The 24,168-nt window shown below is 36.9% G+C and overlaps 1 protein-coding gene across 1 annotated transcript; it reads left to right on the top strand.

The window, feature by feature from the left end:
• Positions 1 to 1,540: 1,540 nt before the first annotated feature.
• Positions 1,541 to 23,897, top strand: podn (podocan). Its single transcript, XM_051881019.1, has 10 exons — positions 1,541 to 1,703; positions 7,032 to 7,402; positions 9,166 to 9,259; positions 10,461 to 10,525; positions 15,972 to 16,081; positions 16,162 to 16,318; positions 18,550 to 18,665; positions 18,800 to 19,457; positions 20,346 to 20,494; positions 23,294 to 23,897. The coding sequence occupies exons 2-10, from the start codon at positions 7,142 to 7,144 to the stop codon at positions 23,460 to 23,462; spliced, it is 1,779 nt and encodes a 592-aa protein (XP_051736979.1). The 5' UTR covers positions 1,541 to 1,703; positions 7,032 to 7,141; the 3' UTR covers positions 23,463 to 23,897.
• The last annotated feature ends 271 nt before the right edge of the window (positions 23,898 to 24,168 follow it).

The raw sequence follows: 24,168 nt of genomic DNA on the forward strand, positions 1-24,168 counted from the left end.
GATGGAGAGAATCAGGAAGTTACAACTTTTAGAATGAAACTGGACGTTTCTGAATGGTTAGTGGATAAATTTATGTAGTTGCTGTGGAGTTGATTCAACTCATCGACTAGCATTTGCCGTCATGTTAATCTTTTGTGCAAATCCAGTGTTGAATCGACCCTCGTTTGTGAAGCAGTCCGGTGTAAAATGACGACATGACAACAACACTCTACTACAACAACTCTTCCTCTTCTCTAAAGCAGCCCAACATGGCCACACCCCCTTTGTTGTGTGTTCTCAGGGGCGGAGTTTATGTAAATTTTAGGGTTAGTGATGTCACTAACCCAGGAAGAAGCTCGTTGTAGTCCCTACCAGCCGTTTGTTATAGTCCTTAAAAAGCGATTTCTGTAAAAGAAAATATCTCCCTTTGCATTGAACTTCGTAACTTTGCAGATGTTGTTTATGCTCAAACAGCAACATTACACACTAACTAAAGCTACATAGAGAAATCATAATAAAGGACTACTTTAAACTGAAAAGCAAGTTGAATATTGTATAACTTATAAAATGTTGAAATTGCTTAAATTAGTTTAAGTTAGTCATGTAAAAACATATACTGCCAATTTTTTACAGCGTGCTATTCCTGAGAAAATTCTTTGTAATTATAATCTGCCAATTCTGAAGGTTTCAAAAAATGATTTGTTTTCTTCTGAATATTTTCATTGTATTATGAAAAGTAAAATCAACTTATTTATTTTCTTGTTTGTTCTTGAAGTGATTTTGACCTTTAGCCTCTCTGTTCCAGTCAAAAAGCTTTTTTTGTCCATTCTGTTATGAAAGCCCATATTACATCATCTATTTAATTATCCATGGATAAAATCAAGGCCTACATTTTTTTTTTCTCTTAGAAATACATATTTTGGAATTTAACTGCATTCTGAATGCTCTTTCATTATAACTTGAGAGGCTGCATGAAATTTATTAACAGGTGCAGTTTTCTGTCCTGTGCTGACATATATTTATTTTGAAACCAGACGTTTGGACGGGACACATTGCAATGCTCACACCTCTTTGTTAAACAATGGACCAATTACAGCCATGAACTATGATTTGCTACTTTGTAGTCCCTTTCAGGTTGTATTAAAGTGTTAGTTCACCTCTAAAATGTATTAATTATTATTAATGAAAACCCTGACCTTATCTTACAGATTACAGTGAATTAACAGTCAGAAGTGAATTAAAACAACATGCAATTCAAGATTTGCATGTGTATAAATGATGCAGTTTAAACCCAAGAGACAAATAAAAAACACATGTTCTTCTGGGTTGACCTATTTGTCTCCCAATGGCTCGGGAACTTTCTTGATGTGAATGACAAACTTATATTGTTTATATAGTAAAGTGAGAACATTTCTACTCACTGAATGCGCAAAATATGTTTTCCAGAAGTTGAAATCCACACCAGCCTCATATATCAACTACAATCATGGAAAAGTTATTTTCAAGAGGAACAGAAGACGTTAATTTTTTGGCAACACCACTTATTCCTCTTTCCTCTTCTGTGTTCTCTCCCTCTTTGGCTCTTCACACATCTGGAAGGTACAACGGGTGGCCGTGTCTCTCCAGTGCTGTGGATCTTATGATGTGTTTGGGCTGTTTCAGGAGGCTTTGACACGCTGGACTTTTGCTTTAACTCTGTTTGGATACTTTCAGAGGGAACTGAGGTATGAATCTATACTTTCTGAACATGCATACATGCTTTTTTCTCTCCCGATCCATTGAGTTTTCCCAGAGCATGTGAACTGATTCCAGCTGTTTTTGATGTTTTGACGTCGAGCAGGTGTTATCTTGGTGTCATGTGTTTTTCATATTACTGTATGTTTTATAGTATCTGACCCATGAGTTACAGTCAGTGTTACATAACAGTGAACTTTATGGAAAGTGTGAACAAGAATGTCTGTTTTTCTTATGCTTTTTAATGTTTGAGAAAAGAGTTGAGAATTAAATATGAACAGTGCGGTCCAAAAGTTTAAAAATGCTTCCTTTTTGCCTTCTTTTCGAATTTAATACAAGCTTTTCTTTGAAAATTATATTATCACCATAAGAATTTGAGTGATTTTGAGAAAGTTTTAGTATTTGGTGTCTCTTTGGCTTTAATAACAACAGCATGAACAAAACCTGATGATCATGTTCTCCACACTCTTAGAAAAAAGGTTCAATGGGGTTCTATATAGAATCCTATGGTTCTTTATTCCATTTTAAAGAACTCTTTATGCCAAAAATGTTCTTAGGTTCAATATAAAACCTTTTCTACTACACTGTAATCCCTAACGCTCAAAATACTTAATTGGTTTGAGTAGGACAAGCTTAAATTAAACAAATTAGTTCAGTTAAATTAACTGTTATGAGTATTTCGAACTTTCTTTTTCTTTTGAGTTCACAGCACTGATCTATTTCAAGTAAACTGAACCGTTTCATTGTTTTGAGTTGTATGAACTAATTTCTTTTCATTTAGATGAACTTAAGTTTAAATGAAACTGGGCTGGGATTCCTATTTCCCAGCATGCTTTGCCCATGGCATTCGAAAGGGAGAATAAATGCTAAAATTAAGTGTTATAATGTTTTTCGTGCAAGATTAATGGTAAGGGAGATTTAGCAGTGATTAATGTTAAAAAACTGAAAAGTTTTTCCTTTGCGTTTTTTGTGTACAGACGACAATGTTGTCAAAACGATCCCTGTTCACATGGATCCACGAAAGCGACTAAAAACGCTGTATTATTCATGCCAGGCCAGTAGATGGCGATGTCACTTTGTAAAGAAACACTACGCACCTATAGACTGAACACGTAATATGCATGCGTATGACGTCAAAGTTTTCACAAATTTGCATTTGTTTTTTTACTTTACACGGAAACTATAATGGTATTGTTTTCAAAAACTTGCACTTTGAATCCTTCTTCAAAAGTTTGTATTTTCAGGCCTCCAAAATGCCGTTGTCGTGTAAATGAACGGCCATAAAAACCTTTCCGTTTTTAGTTGAAATGGTGTCGTGTACACGCCCCCTAATGGCGAGTTCACACTGCACGATTTTAGGCAGATTTTCACTTGCCAACAGATTTTGCGAAATCACCAACAAATCGGAGGCAAATTGTTGCTCGTTCACGCAAGTGACAGTCACTCAGTGTGAATTATCAAAGACGCGATCTGAGAAAATCGAATATGCGTCGCCAACGCCGTGAGATATTCGGCATGCTAAATATCTGGACCTGTCTGTGATTCAAAATCATGCTGTGTGAAATGTGTTCAAAACAGACTTGTTGGCGATTCTTCCTGTTGTAAATTCATGCAATGTGTTGCCGATCCATCGTGTGCACACAGCAGCGACTGAATGCTACCCCACATAGTCGTGCAGTGTGAAAAGTACAGTGATCTGACGACTTTGAAAATCGTGCAATGTGAACTCAGCATAAGAGTACATGATTTCATATGCCAAAGAGCATCAATGGAAGAAAGGAAATCACATGATCAATGTCACAGTGGAGAATGATAAATATTTGATTTTCTTTGGTTTAGATTATTGTGGTCTGGAACGTTTGGACCTCACTGTATATAAATTAGTCAGTGAAAAGGATATTTGGGATGCTGAGACTCTGTGATAACCATGATTTTGCCAAGTTGGACATGTTTCTGGATCAACATCCCGGTTGACACTGGAAAAAGATTCCTGTCAGCTTTTAAGTTCATGGTTAAATCTTGACCAGATCATTTCCCTTGATTTTAGTTAATGTTGTGGTTGGATGTTGAAAACACATTATGATGTTGGAACATGTCCTACATGTCTGAGTCATGATAGGTTTGGAGCGTTGTTGTTGTTGACTGAAACATTGAAAGCTGAATATAAATACTGCACAAAAAGCTTAATTAAAATTACAAAAGTTGCCTTGGCAACTGCACTGTGAAGTTGTAAATAAAACAAAGATTATTGGAGTACATTTCACAAGAAAATACCATTCAAGTCTTTCTACTTGAAAAAATTACTTGCCGTTACTTTGTAATTATTTGTGAAACTATATCAAAGTAACCATTTTTTTTATTGTAACCTAAATAAGTTTGTTGAAATACAAAAATTACTAAAACTTAAGTGAAAATAAATTAAAGCTAAATAGAAATATTAAAAAAAAAAATACAAAAGCACATAAAACAAACTAAAATTAAAGTGAAAACTAAATATATAAAAATAAAGCTAAAGGAAAATATTAATAAATCAGTGTTATTTATGATCATTTAACTATTATAGTTTTTATTCATATTTTGAATTAGTTAGCATTTTTATATTTTCATTTTAATTTTTGTTATTTAGCTTTAAAAAAAAAAATTCTATATATTTTTAGTAATTTTTGTTTCAGATTTAGTTTTTGTTATTTTACATCAAGTTAACTAAATGAAAATTAGAAATGAAGCCTTGGCAAGTAGCTGAAATCTAATAAGTTTAAGGTTTTTTATTTTATTTTATTTCAGTTTATTATATCAAAACGTTTGTTTTATTTAACTATGCTTGTAATAAATACTATAGAAATAATACTAAAATAACACTGGTTTGGAGCTGTTCTCATGCACTGGTTATTAGACTGAGATTTTTCTAGAAAGCCTTTTCCCTCAAGCTCCCGCTTCAGCCCAGCTCCTCCAGCTCTCACAGCGATGTGACCCGTGTTTATGTTAGACACCTGTTTGAGATTGTTGGAATTCATTCCAGAATTTTTTTCCCAGTTCATTTTCCTTCCAGTTCTTTAAACGAGACTTCAGATGTGGAATGTTGGGGTTTGTATGAACACGTTGGAGAAAAACTGCTCTCAGATCAGTGGTTTGGAGGTGTTTCACATGGTGAACGAATCCAGACCTGTGTTTATTTGCTGAGGCGAAATAAGCCGCATTATCATTTGAAGCGCCACAATAATTGCTGTTGTTTGGCTGTTTGCCATAGAGCAAAATAATGCATATAGAATAAATGTATGAATAATGAAAAACTGTAAGATATACAAATAAATATGGTTCTCTGAGAACTGAAATACAGGTTTCATAGTTTTAACGAGGAAAAATGACAAAAAAATTTGATAATGCTACTCTTTTGTCTAGAGATTAAACTATTTATAACACACAAACCTGGAAAATGATATTGTTCAGAATTTGCTGTTTCATTGCTCAGGAGAATGGATGTAGCAACTTTATTCCTTAAGGAGAAATAACCCAACAAGTAAATTTTTTACTTAAAACAAGAGTTGTGTGCTTTCAGCATTCAATTTATTTATTTGGTCTCTGCTGAATTTGTTGTGAAATATTTGACTTTTGTTCACAGACTTTGGTTTCTTGGCAAACCTGAGTGCAGTTTGAGACATTGCTGATTTTATTTGAACCACCAGAAAAGAGCTTTTTCTCAGCAGAAACATCTATGAAGCAGGAGACTTCAGTGAAAGTCACACAGATCATTTATTATAGCTTGTCAAATTTGCCCCTATTTGGGTGTGAGCAAAAACACACAGTTTTTGTGTGTGTCCCTTTAAATGCAAATGAGCTGCTGCTCCCGGCCCCCTTTCCAGAAGAGGGCGGAGCTTTAACAGCTCTGCGCTTCGGTTGCTCAACAACAACAAAGCTGGAGAATCTCACGCAGCCAAAATGAGGATTGTCAGTAACGGTGTTCAGCCTTACATTGTTCAAACCGGAGTCGACACTGATGGAGAGACTCAGGAAGAAGTTACAACTTTTAGAATGAAACTGGACGTTTCTGAACGGCTAGTGGATAAATTTATGTAGTTGCTGTGTAGTTGATTCAACTCATCGACTAGCATGTGCCGTCATGTTAATCTTTTTTGCAAATCCAGCGTTGAATTGACCCTCATTTGTGAAGCAGTCCGGCGTAAATTGATGGCATGTCAACAACACTCTACTACAACAACTCTTCCTCTTCTCTAAAGCAGCCCAACATGGCCACACCCCCTTTGTTGCGTGTTCTCGGGGGCGGGGTTTATGTAAATTTTAGGGTTAGTGTTGTCACCAACCCAGGAAGAAGCTCGTTGTAGAAACTATCTCCCTTTGCATTGAACTTTTGCGTTGTAACTTTGCAGATGTTGTTTATGCTCAAACAGCAACATTACACACTAACTAAAGCTAAAAAAGTGAAATCATAATCAAGGACCCCTTTATGTCAATTTTATTGTTACATGTTACATTTAACTCAAAGCCATTCAAAACGTGTTAGTCAGCTAGGAAAGTTATCTAGAGTATTTTGCTAAATATATGCACTATTGCATATTCATTACATTTTTACCTGTTCTTAAATAATCTATTTTTCAAAGACAGGGCTTAGACTAAGCCAGGACTAGGCCTTAGTTCAATTAGGATATTTAAGTAGCTTTTATAAATGTACCCTAGAAAGAAACATTACTGGTGTGCATCTTGAGACAAAACAATGGCACTGACATATTTTAAGATATGTCAGTGCAAGTTGCTTTCAGTTAAAACGGCTCAAACATGCATTTTAGTCTAGGACTAGGTTAATCCTTGTCTGTGAAACCAGGGGATTATGTCTTTTTTTTTTTTTTTTTTTTAATAAATCCATCATTTTTTTTTTTTTTTTTTTTTTTACCATTTAAATGTTTATAGACCTATTTAAAAAAAAAACGAGTAGAAAAATTATGTCATTAAAATTTATTATTTAATAGTATTATTAATTATTAATATAAAAACCTTTAAAATGTACTAACTGGGATTCCCTGTATAATTTGTATCATTCGTTGAGAGATACTTTTCCCTTGAGGAAATTAGCCTTGTACTGTAGCCTACCAGATAATTACCTCAATTAATCGATAATGAATCTAACAGAATGGAATTTTAATCGAATCACCAGCTTTTGAATGCGAAACCAAATCGAATCGTGAAATTTGTGTCAATGCCCAGCCAAAATAAACACACTTACAAGAAGGAAATCTCCCTAGTAAAAGTCACTTGGTGAATTCAGAATGCATCAGTTCTTTTTGTGTGTGTGTGTTAATGCCCAGAGGTCCAGATCTGGTTCGGTTCTGGCTGGATCGGTAAACAGCATTCAGAGTTGGGCGAGGGTTTCAGATCTTCTTTGGCCCGAGCGAACGCATCCAGGCCCGGAAGTGATATGGATCAGCGGCGCGGCCTGCTGGAGCTGCTGTGTTTGGTTCTGCTGGGCTGGACTCTGGTTCGCGGTCAGGCGGAAACAGACTTAAAGGAGGACGGAGAGGCGGAGGACGCCCCTGGAATAGTGGAAAATGTGGAGCAAAAGATATTTTGTCCGGAGAACTGCAGCTGCACCGAGGAGGGGGCGGTGGACTGTAACGGAGCGAGCCTAAATGAATTCCCACACGAGTTATCCGAACAGACCCGTCAGCTCTCGCTGCAGGTGCGTGGGTTTGTTTGCAGATTGTTTACCCAGCACATTTTCTCTTAGTATTTTGTTTCTTGTTCATTTGTTGATAAAATCAGACTGAAATAATCAAACTTAAGCATCTGAAGTGTTAAAGGGAAAATTCTGTCATCATTTACCCTCACCCTCATGTTGTTTCAAACCTGTATGAATTTCTTTCTTCTGCTGAACAAGATATTTTGAAGAATATGGGTAACCAAATATGGGTAACCATTGACTTCCATAGTAAAAAAAAAAAAAAAATACTATAGAAGTCAATGCAGTCCATCAACTGTTTGGTTACCAATATTCTTCAAAATATCTTCTTTTGTGTTCAGCAGAAGAAAGAAATTCATACAAGTTTAAAACAACATGAAGGTGAGTAAATGATGACAGAATTTTCATTTTTGGGTGAACTATCCCTTTAAGTACATAGGAGTTTAGTCTAGTGTTCTCGAGCGGATTAATTTATTCATAAATCAAAATAATTACATTTACAAGTCTCTTTTGCTCACCAAGGCTGCATTTATTTGATCAAAAATACAGTAAAAACAGTAATATTGTGAAATATTATTACAAAATCTAACTGTTTAGCTGTTTTCTGTGTGAATATATGTTAAAAATGTAATTTATTCCTGTGATCGAAGCTGAATTTTCAGCATCATTACTCCAGTCTTCAGTGTCACATGATCCTTCAGAAATCATTCTAATATGATGATTTGCTGCTCAAAAACATTTTTTCATTAGTATTAATGTTGAAATCAGTTGTGCTGCTATATATTTTTGTGGAAACCTTGATATATTTTCTTTTTTCAGGATTCTTTGATGAATAGAAAGTTCAAAAGAAAAGCATTTATTTGAAATAGAAATCTTTTGTAACATTATAAATGTCTTTACTGTCACTTTTGATCAATTTAATGCATCCTTGCTTGCTGAATAAATATATAATTTTTTTTAAATCTTACTTACATATTTGATACTCACATTTTAACACGATTTTACCAAAAAAGTATGTATAATCAAGTAAACTTAAGTTGCTTTGTCTTGAAATATTACTAAAAATTAGGGATGCAGCCGATGTACGATATATCGGCCACCATATCGGTATCGCCTGATATATCTTCATTTTTAATGTTATCGTTATCGGCCGATAAGAAAATTTGGCCGATATATTAAAGCTGATAAATAATGGATTATTTCCTTCAGCTGAGACACTTCAGATGCACACTGTTTGCAATGATGGTTTTGAATTGCTTGAAATATGATTGGAGTCACTTCAAAAAAGAGAATACAGTTAAGTGCAACATGTGCAGCGCAAGTCTGTCATATAGGCTACATAAAATTATAATGAGAACATTATAATCGTGTGCTTGGGACATGGATTTAATGGTGAGACTTTTGTCTTTGTAATCAGGCTCTCAAATATTTAATAAAAATTTGGATTTAGATTTATCGTCTAATATATCGGTTATCGGCTTTCAAATATAAAGAATTATCGGTTATCGATATCAGCCAAAATTTTCACATCGGTGCATCCGAACTAAAAATATAAGTTATTTTTACATTTACTTTATAAAGGTCAGTAAATATTTCCCGGCAAAAAGACATGTGTGGGGGATGATTTGACAGTTAGGCCTGTAGTAAAACGCCTTTGACTATCGATCAGATGACAGTTCATCAGGGTTTTCAGCAAAGTTTTGATTCAGAGGCCTTGTGTGTTTATAGGGTTAAATGCCATTTATTTTTCTGCTCTATCCCAGAATAACCAAATCACTGAGGTCACGCTGGAGCATCTGTCACATCTTCAGCAGTTGGAGACACTAAACTTACAGAACAACCGCCTCACGACACAAGGTACAGCTCATGGGAGGGGGATGAGGGGGTCAGCGGAGGACAGCAGCTGAAAACAGCACAGAATAATCTGTTACAGAGGGTCAGGATGAAAGAGAGAGCAGGATGGAGGGATGACAAAGGGAAGGGTGGTGAAAGAGCTGCTGTGTTTGGATTCCACTCTTTCCTGCATGTGTGGTCAACATGACTGTTTGAAGTGGAAAATGTTTTTATTTAAGTGAATCAGCAGAAATATCAGATTCCTTTTTTTTTTAAAGGAATAGTTTGGCCAAAATTAAAAATTCTGTTATTATTTAGGCCTACTCGCCCTCAAGTTGTTTAAACACATGCTGCATATGAGCTAAAAAATCACCATATAAGCTGCCCATATGACTTGTGTTTTAAATTCCAAGTATTTTGAAGCCATAATTTGTTCAAGGTGTTATTGATGTCAAACACTATTTTTCACAAACATGTTGTGGTATTTTAAAAGATCTCATGGGGTTTGGAACGACTTACAAAGTAAATGAATTACTGATTACCTGATTTACAGGAATAGTGAACTATTCCTGTAAATGTCCATGCCACTGGACGTTCTAGAAAGAAAGAAATTAATACTTTTATCCAGCAAAGTTACAAAATATTTCTATTTCAAAGAACTTTCCATTCATCAAAATATCCTGAAATATCACAGTTTGAAGCAGCACAACTGTTTTTACCTGTGATAATCATAAATGTTTCTCGAGCAGCGAACCAGCGTATTAAAATTATTTCTGAAGGATCATGTGACACTGAAGTCTGGAGTAATGATGCTGAAAATTCAGCTTTGAGTCACAGGAATAAATTACATTTTAAAACGTATTAATATAATATGAATATATAGAAAACGGTTATTTTAAATTAAAATAATATTTCACAATATTACTGATTTTACTGTGTTTTTTTTTATCAAATAAATGCAGCCTTGGTGAGCAGAAAAGACTTTTAAAAAATCTTAACATTAAAAAACACGCCCCAAATTTTGAACTATAGAGTGTGTGTGTGTGTGTGTGTGTGTGTGTGTGTGTGTGTGTGTGTGTGTGTGTGTACTGTATATATACTGTGTGTATGTATGTGTGTGTGTATAACTAATATATATACACACAAACATGAATAATTCATAAAATGAAACATGAAATTAAGGTATGTTCAGCATCTCAAGAATAATGTGTGTGTGTGTGTGCAGGCCTTGACGATGAAGGGTTTCATATTCTGGAAAAGCTGAGTTATTTATACTTGGCAAATAATAAGGTGAGTCAATGTTTATTCTCAAACACTCATCTCTCTCCTTCTCTCTTTCTCCTCTCCCTCTCGCTCCCCTTTTTTCACTGTCTGACTTGAATGCTTAGATGTAAAGTTTTCATGATTAGTGTATGATGGGGCTAAAGCCCAAAGTTTACTACTTTTTACGCGTACGCGAGGGTCAGCATACAGCGCACGTAACGTGAATTTCGTCATCAGAAGAGTATGTGCGTATTGTACGCTCACCGCCGGATTTTTTTATTTTTTTACGCGCAGGTTGGACACATTTTTGTAGAATTTTTATTCCACATATAATTTTAAGAAAGATTTTTCTACACCAAAAAAAGTTGTATTTAGTTTTCCATGACTGTTTTTCCAATGTAATTCCAGAATTAGTTATTTTGGCTACTGTACCTTTAAGACTTTATGCAAATGACATCTGTCATGATTGGCCTCGTATTCCAGCATAGTTAGCTCTGTTGTTCATCTTCATCACTGCCCCTCTGGGGAATCCACACCGCCATTTTGAAATGTGTTCAACTTCGTCAAGTGGAAGAGGGAAGTTTATTTGTACAGACCCTCGACCCCTCGATTTTTGAGTCTACTCAATATGCAGACTTCAGGCAGATCCATAGACCACAATGCAACACGATTGTGACATCACAACAGCAACTCACAGCACTCGCACTTAATTTAACCACAAGTGTTTAGGGTGTTCCATTTAAACACAGTGCAAGGGTTCCACCAGTAGTGGGCGCTTGTTCAGCATAAGCAATGATGTACATCCGAGTGAACCAGATGGAGGGAAATTAGTGAGGGAAGGGTAAAAATCTGGACTTAAAGGAGCACTCCACTTTTTTGGAAAATAGGCTCATTTTCCAACTCCCCTAGAGTTAAACAGTTGAGTTTTACAGTTTTCTAATCCATTCAGCTGATCTCTGGGTCTGGTGGTACCACTTTTAGCATAGCTTAGCATAGTTCATTGAATCTGATTAGACCGTTAGCATCTCGCACAAAAATGACCAAAGAGTTTCGATAGTTTTCCTATTTAAAACTTGACTCATATCAGGTGATATGAGTCAATATCGGCCTAGAAAATCGCAACTTTTCATTTTCCATCGGTCTTAGCACACAATGTAACTACAGAAGAGTCAAGTTTTAAATAGGAAAAATATCAAAACTCTTTGGTCATTTTTGAGCGAGATGCTAACGGTCTAATCAGATTCAATGAACTATGCTAAGCTATGCTAAAAGTGGTACCGCCAGACCCGGAGATCGACTGAATGGATACGAAAATGGTAAAACTCAATTGTTTAACTCCTAGGGGAAGTTGGAAAATGATTTTCAAAAAAAGTGGAGTGTTCCTTTAAACGCAGCTAGTAGCTGTCAAATATGGGCAGTCATATGTTAGTGAGCTAATGATTGTGGCATCTTAACGACAAAGAATTCTAAACAAGCCATTTTTGCATCCAAATTTCACTTCTATATCTACTCATTTTCTCATTGTCACAAGGCTAGAGTGTTTGCCAGAGTGTTGCTTTGTGGTTGCTAAAGTGTTCTTAATGGCTGTCAGCATGTTGCTATGTGGTTTTTGAGGATTTTTTCAAAAGTCTGGTTTTGTAAAAGTCTTGTTTTTAAAGTCAGGTGAAAATGATGCGTCTGATCATTTATCACATCTGGAGCACATTTGCATGTCAAGTTACGCCTTTATTCTCAAGGTTTCAGCATGTTGAGCTAAAAACAAAACCCGTGTTTCTGTTTTACACTGTTCTGTTTATCATGTAATCAGATTTGCTGTGGTGTGATTTAATTGCAAAAATGTTTTGGCAAGTGCACACGCTTTTCATAACAAACTCCTTGTCCCTGCCAGTCATAAAACAGCAGAATTAGTTGTTTCGACATAAAACCAGACCGAGTTTAATTTAAAGGCCAGGGTTTTCAGTCACAGCTCCTGAGAGTGACTCACTTTTGAGTTTTAACATTTGTTTTCCAAGAGTAAGGCCATTCCCAGGTCTAACGCTGGCTGGTGGGAACTTGGTGGGTTTGATATTTATGTTGGTCATGAGACAGTCAGTCGTTGTGTTATCGGGAGCCAGTTTGGCTCATTGCCGTTTAACTCCAGCAATCCCTCGTTCTGTCAGCGGAGTGGATTGTTCTTATGCCAGCTGGTAACAGCGACACGGTGGCAAAAGGCTTTAGCGCGCCCTCGTCTCTGGACGTACCGTGCCAGCTTTCCCTGTTAATCACCCAGCTGTGCATGCCAGGCGGTGGGAGCTAAAGCGGTCCTGACGACCTCTAGAGTGTGCGCTGGACAGATTTGTAGCTGATGGACTTAAAAAAGGATAACGGCAAGAGAAAGAGATCCTACTGAGATTTTAATCTCACTGTCGTGCTAGAAAAGTAAGACAAAGACACACCAATAAAAGGCAAAGCAAATGGCAGAATCCTACGTGCTGATGTGAATGTTTGCTGTTGATCCCATTGGATGTGTTACGTGCATTCTTGCAGTACTGAGTCAGTGTTTTGAGTGATTGCGAAGAACAAATAATCAGTGAATTTGGCAAAGCTTTGTGGCTTATAACAGGGGTTTTCAAACCAGGGGGCCGAAAGGGAGTGTCAAATACACGAATAATGATTAATAGTAAAAAATAAATAAATAATAAGAATAAAGTAAGTAAATGCATTAAAAATAAATTATGGTAATAAAAATGTGGTTAAGATTAAAAAGTTAGTTACTAAGCCTCGTGCACACGGGACGATTATCGCGCGTGCTTATCGCCAGCGTTTTTCAAGACGTTTTTTGATGCGTCTTTGTGTTCATACCCATGCGATTTTCATGGAAACGTGCAAATTCACTCCCTGACAGTAGATGGCGCTTTAACCTTCTCCACTACAGCACACAAATGATGGAACAACTCATTTTATCGGTGTGAAATAACACAGAAATCGAAAATTAATAGTTATATATCTTCAATCTCCCCACGAAGCTCTGACAGTTCTCAGAGAAGCTGTCAATCACAACTGTCAATCATAACGACACGCCCGGTTGCTAGCTAAATTGCTAGCTAAAATCAAACTTATCACAAAAATGAACAATTGAACGTATATCAGCGTGATAACAACTACCTTAAATGACCAAAACCATCTTTTGGAAAATTTTATTGGAAGTGTAATTTATTTTTTTTATTTTGACTCAAGTGCCATTCTTTCACATGGAGAGGGTGGGCTTTACGACCTGTACTGCATCCCATCACTTTTAAGGACGTATGAGGCACACCTGGTTCGTTGTAGGAGGCCGATCACATGGATGTGACTATTGTGAGTCAAAGTTAGAGCACCACCAACAGGCAGCCAGGAAGTGTGTCACTTTCAAAATGCTTTGAAATCGCCATCTTCATCAGAATAATGTCAAGACATGGCAAATGTAGACCTGTGAAAGGATTCTTGATATCTTAAATACTTTTGACATGGCAACAAATCAAATTTTAATATATTTTTGGCTGCTTTTCAGACTCTTAGCATGCTTCAAATTGCATGAAACTCGACACACACATCAGAGTTGTCGGCCAGTAGACATGGGCAAAGCCTTAGAAACGGGCAAGGAGGATGGCCTCTATAGCGCCACCTTTTGACAAAAGTGGGGGGTTAGTTTTACCTACAGTCACGAAAATTGGTACATATATTGGTCTCATCGAGCCGGACAACTTTGTAATTTACAATCATTAGCTCTGACCAACAGGATGTCGGCTATTTTGGTTTGAATGTGGATTTTGGATGCAGCTGTAGTTTTTGCAAATACATGCTATAGTGCTCCTTGTGGCAACACGTAACACTAAAAACGCAGCATTAACTTGCATTGCGTTACGTATTGCTAGCTAGAGGTGTCATTCACATAGGTTCACACAGATCCTTAAAAAGCCTGAGAAGCCAAAGTAATGTGTGCATAAATGAAATCTGGAAAAATAATGAAAAATAATGAAACACATCATTAAAGCTCATTGCTGAAAACATTTCAAATAAAAAATAACACCAATAATGGATTGCAGCTTGTAAGTCTCTGAAGCATGTGAAGTTAGTCTTATATCTTCTGTCAGCTCTCTGCTCATATAATTTCTCTTTTCAATCTGTTTGCTTCACACTGTTGAGCTCAGAAGGATCTCCGGACACGGTCTCTCTTTCTGCAGCCCTCTTCAATCTCCGGACTCATGCTGGAGGCCTTGATCGCCGCACTTAGACTCACACTTCAGCTCATTTAGTGGCTCATGGTCCGTGACTCCCTTAATCTTTCCTTTGCACACATAACTGTAATATAAAAACAACTTTTTCAATGAACGTAAAATATTTCTCCTTGAGTATGTTAGAGTTGAATTGCAGCTGGCGTCAACAAATGGCATTGGAAAACCTGAGCTGTATTCAGTGTATTGTGTGTGTGCTTTTTCTTTGTGATGCGTGGGTCAAGTTTTGGTTACTAGAGGTGAGGAAATGTATATTTCAACATGCTGTTTCTTTTCCTTTTTTTAAAAAAAATATGTATTTTATGTAATTTTATTATATATATATAATATACACATGTATATATAAAATCAGAAAAATCAGATTTAAGTGTTCCAGTAAGCCATATATTATAATATAAGCTATATAATATATATATATATATATTATATGTCTTACTGGAACACTCTAATCTAATTGGTCAACATCAGCTTTCTACAGTCAAATATTTTTAAATATTGATTGCTAATTTGTGTAATTTACATATTGCCTCAGGCAAACAATTTCCAACATACACTACCGATCAACAGTTTGGGATCAATACAATTAAAAAAATAAATATAGTTTTATTAAGCGAGGATGCATTAAATTAATCAAAAGTAACAGTAAAGACATGTATAATGTTACAAAAGATTTATATTTTAAATAAATGCTGTTCTTTTGAACTTTTTATTCATAATAGAATCATGTGACACTGAAGACTGGAGTAATGATGCTGAAAATTCAGCTTTGATCACAGGATATAAATTACATTTTAACCCCCCTTTTTGAGCATAAAGTTTTCTGTAAAACAAATTTACTGTACTAAACATTTATATTTTATACAAAATATATTTTACTCTAAAATTGCTATAAAATCAAAGCCATATTTCTAACCGAGTTGTTTTCCAAAACTGAAGTTGATATCACAAAAATTAAAGTTGCTACGAGACTTTAATAAATGCATCATTGAACTGCAGAGCACTAGTTTAATATCTCTGGTATCACTTTGTGCTCCCTTTTTTCTCACATAATAAAATAATTTCAACTCAGATTAATCTTTTGTGTCCATTTTTTTAAATTTATTTGCTAACTAGCCATGTAAATAACCCTTTACGCTTCATGACCACACGAGTCTGTGTCAGTGTTCATTTTGCCATAACGACCGACCTGTTTTGACATTATCCTTTAAATGTGTTTGCAGCTCACAGCAGCTCCCAGACACCTCCCTCCCTCTTTGGTCAGCGCTGATTTCGCTGCAAACCAGCTCACCAAAATCTACCCCAACACATTTGGTCAGAAGCCTCTTCTGAAGTAAGCCCAAAATGCTCTTTTCACTTGTTTTATGTGTTGCTTTGTGACTCAATGTTAACGGTCTGTGTGCTGTGCTTCAGGTCAGTGTATCTCCATAACAACAAGCTAACGGATGCCGGTCTGCCAGAGAATATGTTTAATGGATCAGACAATCTCGAGATCCTAATTATGTCCAGTAATTTCCTCCGTTATGTCCCAAAGGCTCTACCCACTGCCCTCTACCGCCTACACCTGAAGGTGAGACCACTGCGGAGCTCATTAAATGAAGAGTTCACACAAAAACAAATGTTCAGTCATCGTTTACTCGCACTCAGGTTGTTCTAAACCATTTTCTGTCTTCTATGAAACGCAGATATGCATTGTCAAATCTAAAGTGGTATTTTTTCACAAAAAGCACAATAAAAGTGGTCAATATGCACTATATTTCAAATCTTCTGAAACTATAGTTAATTTTGTGTGAGGAATAGAGAGTTTTGACCTGAGAGAGCAGCAGCTGTTGGATTGAGAGGCTACTTAATTTAATTTAATTGTTCTGGTCTCCCCCACCTCAACCTCCTCCACCAATCAGAACCCTCGAGCACTCATTGCTCACAGCTGCTCTGGGGCACGTTTAAGCTCAAACCGGTGCGCAACATTTTGCTACGGCTTCCGGGTTGAACGACGTGCTTCCTGGAAACGGTGTGCAACAGGGTTTGAGATACGTTTTCTCTTGTTTGGTGGGTGTGTCAAAAATGTCAGCCCAATCAGCAGCAACATGTATACAAACCACACGGGATTAAAGAGACAGCTCGCACAGTGGGTCCAAGTAAAGTCGTTTACAAATGTGTTCTCTTTTATTCTGAACGGCAAGGGCAGTGACTATAACATTGAGCGTATTTTGCAGTATTAAACACGTATTTATACTGACTTCATCAGGCTCCAAAAATTTCTTCAAAAAGAACACAAAGAATGGCCTTCTCAGCTGCCATCGTTGCAACTCTTGCGTCATCAGAACAGGGTGTTCAACGCACCACCGTTTTCGTTTAAAACGTTTTGCAACATTTTGTCGGGGCTGAACGCAGCCCTGGTTTAAAGGAGGTTATAAAGTCACAAAATGCAAAAAAAAAAAAAAGAAGAAATTTTTGAACTAATCTAAGGCTGTGGTGAACTATTATTTTGGTACTCTAGTAAACTGACATTTTTTGCGGCAATAAAACCAGACCTAAGTGAACAAGAGCCTTTAAAGTGACTTAAAATTAGCTCTGTCAAACGATTAATCACGATTAATCGCATCCGAAATAAGTTCAAACACATAAAAAATGTGTGTGGCAAATGGTTTAGATCGTGGCATGAAAGGTTGCAGTGATGAACAGCCAATCACAGACATGTTGTTGAGTGCATGAAAGCAGTGATCTCGTCATTACAACTCAATTTCTGCACATTAACGAATGCTTTCATCATAACTAACAGTGCAAACGCGATGTAACTAAGAGATTCGTTGAATAAAACGGGAGTTTTGGCGTGACTCCAGAACTCAGTCACTGATAAACTCACGCTGTTTGATTGACAGCTCTAGAGATTGTAAAGGGAGCGTTTTTGATCGCTTTCTATATATAATTTAATCACTGTTTAAATAACAGATTATTTTCATCCTCCTAAGAGAAACAACGTGAAGTTGACTGTTTAGTCACTGGTTTGATTTACTGACACATAGACAGAGAACATCTGACTGTACATGAATCATTACATATCAGATCAGGCATTAGAATGAACACAGTTACTTACATGTTGTTGCATTACTGTCGAGTCCATATCGTAAAAGTCTGTTTGCAAAGCCTGCGCCGAAATGCGACTGATTTACCAAAGAATCCACAATGAAATGTACCAAATACAAATAAATAAAGCTCAACTGAGACATTCACATTGTTGAAAATAAATAACCATATTCCTGCATTAGGATCCTTTGAAAGGTAATGTTATTTTTAGTCCTGTATTGCTCTTCTCTCCTCATCATCTCACTAACACACCAGTGGGCGGAGCTAATGTTACAATGATGAAGTAGGCGTTGATTTCTTCTGTGGAGGCAGCGTTTCACCTATCGTTTCCCGGTGTCAATAAAAGCTTTTATTGGACTAACAAGGAAGTTTTCAGTTCATGAAACTTACAGGGTATTCTTATAGTATGATGACCTCTTATATATCAAAAGCTCAAGGAAAAGTTGATTTCTCAATTCATGACCCCTTTAAACCTGGTTTGACAAGTTTTGATGCGCCATATTTTAATTGAATGCAAATTTTCAGTTTTGGGCAATCTAACAGTTTAATAACCTTTTTTTTTTTTTTTTAATCATAAAAATAACAACAGGATGTCATTATAACAAAAAGCAAATATAAAGAAACACAATGGCATCATTGCCTCAATGCACATCTCTGAAACAAAAATAAACAGCCATAAATTGTTTATATGACTGTTTGTCTGTTTTTATGCAGAACAATAAGCTGGAGAAGATTCCTGCAGGTGCATTCGATAATTTGTCTCATCTTCGAGAACTTTACCTGCAAAACAACTTCCTGAGTAATGATGGCGTGGACAACGAGACCTTCAGGTCAGCATGACTGAATAAACCAAGAAAACCATAATTTACCTCCCACTCTTTCTTCTGCACGGCTCTCTCCTTCTTCATCTTCTTGTAAAAACTCAGCTATAACTGATGGAAAATATCCTGCCTTCTCTCATCAGTCACTTGAACAGTCTGGAATATCTGGATTTGTCCAATAACAACTTGACCGCGGTTCCCCTCGGGCTGCCCCGCAATATCGTCCTGCTTCACCTGGAGAAGAATTACATCCAGAGCATCACAGTCAACGCTCTGACGCCCATCCGAAACTTGGAGTACCTGCTCCTCCACAACAACCACCTCCGCTCCCGCTCCATCCATCCGGCCGCCTTCCAGGGCCTCAAACGTCTCCACACCGTCCACATGTACAACAACCTCCTAGAGCGAGTTCCCCGTGGTCTTCCACGCCGTGCAAAAACCCTCATGCTGCTCCACAACCTCATCAGCGAGATTGGACGCAATGATCTGATCACGCTTTACACCCTCACGGAGCTCAACCTCAGTTACAACCGCCTCACCAGTGCCAAGCTCCACAGAGAGGCCTTCAGGAAGCTCAGGATTCTGGAGACCTTGGATCTGTCGGGAAACAAACTACAGGCACTGCCATTGGGCCTTCCCAAGAGCCTCCAGATTCTGAAGGTGAAGGACAACCAGATGACTGAGATACCGGAAGGAGCTCTGCTGGGAATGAGCTCACTGAGGGAGATCTACCTGTCCAACAATCAACTGAAGCTGAACTCCATCTACCAGGGAGCATGGCAGGAGCTAAGTGCGCTCACGGTGAGAGATAGCGAGAAAGAGTGTTTGTCCTGATTTTGAAGTTACACAACTAAAAATGAGAGAGCAGCTTTGTTGAAAGCCACAAGCCCACCACCAAAAAGACTAGTGATGGTTCGCATCAGCATGAAACGCAAGTTGCGATAGTCTTTTCTTCCCTATTGTGATGCATATCTGAGTGAAACTGCTTCTCAAACAAGAACAAATGTAGGACGGGGCTTGATTTTGTCCATGGGGAATTGATTGGATGGTTGTGGTTTGCTATTGGTGGATCTTATGTGAGTGACTGGTTGCCCCGCCCTCATGCCAGTAAACAATAATATATAAAAAATATATATGAGCACAGATAAATCATTTATAATAAATAGGGATGCACCTAAATGAAAATTATAGGCCGAAACCGGAAATTCAGGATGCACTTAGTTAAATAAATTAATAATCAATTAATTAATCAAACTTATTTAATAATCAATACTCGAATAACTAAAAATGAGTTGTACAAATGTTTAGATTGCACATAAGGCAGTTTTTATATCAACTTTTTAATTGTTTCTTCAGTTTGCTGGTGAAATATAAACATTTAAATGACAATAAACTGTAATAACTTGTTTTCATGAAAGATTTAAAATTTAAATTTCATAATTAGACCCCTTAAAAAAGAATCTGATCACTTTGATCTTTATTTTATTATTCCTGTGGAGAGAGAGCTTGTTTTTCTGTTATCAGCTGGATAAGAAAAGCAGACCCAATGCTCTTACAGATTCTGCTGATGTTTCCTGAATGGTAAAGTCCAGTTTCCATTTCAAAGTTGGGGGTTTGGCCACATCTCCCTTTGATATGTGATATATAGAGAAAGAGAGGATGCTGAAACATGTTTTATGTGTGTTTCAGACGCTGGATCTCTCCGGTAACATGTTGTCACACATTCCTCCTGACCTGCCCGAGTCTCTTGAGTTCCTTCACCTGCAGAGCAATAGGATCAGCTCGGTTTCTGCCACAGCCTTCCTCAACACACCCAACATCAAAGGGATCTTCCTCAGGTGACTCTCTGCTCCTTTATATTTCTCTCTTTCACTTGTGATTTTGTGTATTGCTTGTACTTTCACTAGTAGTAAGGCCGACATCCCACTCTCAGACGATTTTCAGTCAAAACTATAAAATATTTAAAAAGAACTGCTCACCAAGGCTGCAGTTAATTGATCAAAAATATGGTAAAATTGTGAAATATTATTGCAAATTAAAATAACTGTTTTCTATGTGAATATATAGTAAACTGTAATTTATTCCTGTGATCAAATCTGAATTTTCAGCATCATTACTCCAGTCTTCAGTGTCACATGATCCTTCAGAAATCATTCTAATATGCTGATTTGCTGCTCAAGAAATATTTCTGATTATTATCAATGTTGAAAACAGTTGTGCTGCTTCATATTTGTGTGGAAACTGTGATACAATTTTATAAGTATAAATGAGCCGTTAATAACCCAACAACATGTAATGTCATGTAAAGGTCTTAAATGGTGCTTTAATCAGTTAAAATGGTAACACTTTACAATAAGTTTTCATTAATTAACATTAGTTAACTACTTCAGTTAACATGAACTAAGAATGATCAATACTTCTGTAGCATTTATTAATTCATTAAGTCAATTCAACGCTGGATTTGCAAGATAAAAAGATTAACTTTGACGGCACATGCTAGTCGATGAGTTGAATCAACTCCACAGCAACTACATAAATTTATCCACTAACCATTCAGAAACGTCCAGTTTCATTCTAAAAGTTGTAACTTCTTCCTGAGTCTCTCCATCAGTGTCGACTCCGGTTTGAACAATGTAAGGCTGAACACCGTTACTGACAATCCTCATTTTGGCTGCGTGAGATTCTCCAGCTTTGTTGTTGTTGAGCAATCGAAGCGCGAGCTGTTAAAGCTCCCCCCTCCTTTGGAAAGGGGGCCGGGAGCAGCAGCTCATTTGCATTTAAAGGGACACACACAAAAACGGTGTGTTTTTGCTCACACCCAAATAGGGGCAAATTTGACAAGCTATAATAAATGATCTGTGGGGTATTTTGAGCTGAAACTTCACAGACACATTCTAGGGACACCAGAGACTTATATTACATCTTGTGAAAAGGGGTATAATAGGTCCCCTTTAATGACAGAAATTTCATTTTTGGGTGAACTAACCCTTTAATCTAAGCCCTGTCTGTGAAACCAGATCTGCACGTTGTTTTTTGGGTTTTTTGGTCCATTCTCCTGATTTCGCATGTAAACACGGTTTACCACCGTTCTGATGGTTTATTCATTGTCTGCATGTCTGTTTGTGTTTTGGTGTCAAAACTGGAAAAAAAAAACCCCAGATGATTTCAAAATCTCATGTAAACGTGCCTTGCTTGCATTGTTGGTTTTTCTAATGAGCTGATGCGTTTTGTTTTACTTGCAAACACTCATTGGGTAATATGATCATTTGTGATCAGATCAGTGGGTTTCTTTTTCTGAAAACTCTGCGATTCATTTTTGTGGTCTGTTGGATCTGTTTTGCTATAACAAACTTATTTCAAAGTTTTCACAGCTGTACTTACTCCCACACAATGTGAGGTGAGAACATTTCCCATAAAATCATACAGTAACATTACAGCCTTCAGACTGTAAACTGAGCCGGGGAGCATGTGGAGCGAATGAAGTGTTGCATTTTAAGAACAGTTCTCAAAATAGTTTCCCCATCTTGACCTGATTATTGGTTTCAGAAACACAAGAAGCACTGAGATTTGGACTATTTTAGGTGCTGTTTAAGACTTTTACAATATTCAAGAATAAATTAATTATTAAATTGATATGAAAGGAGTAGTTCACCAAAAATGAAAATGGTCCTTCACGTTGGCAGAAGAACAGAAGCATTCAAGAACCGAACGGAAGTGGAAGTGAACATGAAAATTGTCAAATTCTGATATTTTGAGTTGATTCCCCAAACCTAATGCTCATGTAGGAGAGGCAGATGAAAAGACGGAAGAAAATGAGAATGATGGATTCATGTGCATCAATAAAACACTCAAGTGCATGGGTAGATGACGTCATGGACTTGATGGAAGTTACATGCCTGAGCCATTACAACCAATGTCAGGGTAACTTTTAAGCAATTTAGCTAGTCTATTAATAACAAAATGGGCTGGAGAGCTGAATTCCTGTTTTGATTTGAGAACATCTGACGGATTGAACCACTCATCTTTTCTGAGAATTTGCTCGCCATCTAAACTGGAATGAGACGGCATGTTCGAAAATGTACTTTTATGTGATTCTTCCTTTGCACACTACAAAAAAAATTATGTTCTTCCTTAGTACTTAGTTCTTCCGGGGACGAACACATCACAATATTCCTCATTTAAACAATACCCATCCAGAATAAAGGGGCGGGGCCTGGTTGAGTTAGTTAGTAGGGTGTTGAAACTGGCAGTTATGGTAAGGGGTGGGACATTTCCCAAACATGCTTGACCAATCACAACACACTGGTCCAGCCGACCAATCAAAGTACACTGTGCTTTCAGAAGGAGGGGCTTCATAGAGACAGGAACTAAACAGAGCATTACTGACAGACTGGGAAGAGAGGAGCTGCAACAATGGAGAATATGAGGAAAATAATAAACATTCAAGCATGAAAACCTGTTCTAGTAGAGCCCAAAAACAACATCAAGACTTTGTAAAAAGAATACTAGAACAGGTTTTCATTATTTCATTAAAAAACAAGACATAACATCTGAAGTCATTTTACTTCTCAAGTAAATGTATCTTTTTTTGCAGTACATTAACTATTTCTCTGCTTCTCATCCTCTTTCTCCCACAGATTTAATCGTCTCTCAGTTCATTCGGTATCCGAAGAGTCTTTTTCTCACCTGTCCAAGCTTCAGGTGTTGGACATTGGCCACGGTAACATCTCTCCCAATCGAGGCCGAGGAGGAGAAGAAGAGGAGGAGGACTTACCGTATGATGAAGTCGAGGAGAAACGCTCATGAGACAGGAAGGAATGGAAAACAGTAAAATTCATGCCCTGAACTTTCCCTCACTCAAAAATAAAATAAAAATGACAACCAGTTTGAAATCATAAATGCATTTTGGCTGCTGACAGAATGTGATTATTTCCAAAAGCATTGACTGATTACATCCGAGTGCATGGGAAGATATTTCAGACATGAAAAAGAAAAATACTAATTTTTCTTTTTTGTTTTCATCAAAAATGTGGCTTTATATTGTAATCGGATGCAGTAGTAAGAAAACAAGTGTCATATACAGTATGTAAATATCTGGTGCAGGATACCGGAAAGTTTTATTGGTTGTCTTTTATTTTTTGTTTTTGTGGTGTTTGCTCATTCATCATGACTCATTGCTCACTGTGTCTGTGTATGAAACCATTTTGTGCTATGAAATTATAATTTCTTTCTCCAGAGAAATGGCTCATCTGAGTATTTTTTTCTGTAAAGGAAGACTGAACAAGTATGATGTATACCAGCTCTTCTAAAGTCATGTGAAAGCTTTGGGTGAGGAACAGACTCAATTTAAGTAGAAACACTCTGCAATGTGTAAAATTTGGGAGGATCTATTGACAGAAATGCAGTATAATATACATAACTATGTTTTCAGTGGTGTATAAAACCCTTACATAATGAACCGTTATGTTTTTATTATCCTAGAATGAGCCATTTCTATCTACATACACCACGG

This window comes from Ctenopharyngodon idella, chromosome 22 (genome assembly GCF_019924925.1).
Source record: "Ctenopharyngodon idella isolate HZGC_01 chromosome 22, HZGC01, whole genome shotgun sequence".
Classification (NCBI taxonomy): Eukaryota; Metazoa; Chordata; class Actinopteri; order Cypriniformes; family Xenocyprididae; genus Ctenopharyngodon; species Ctenopharyngodon idella.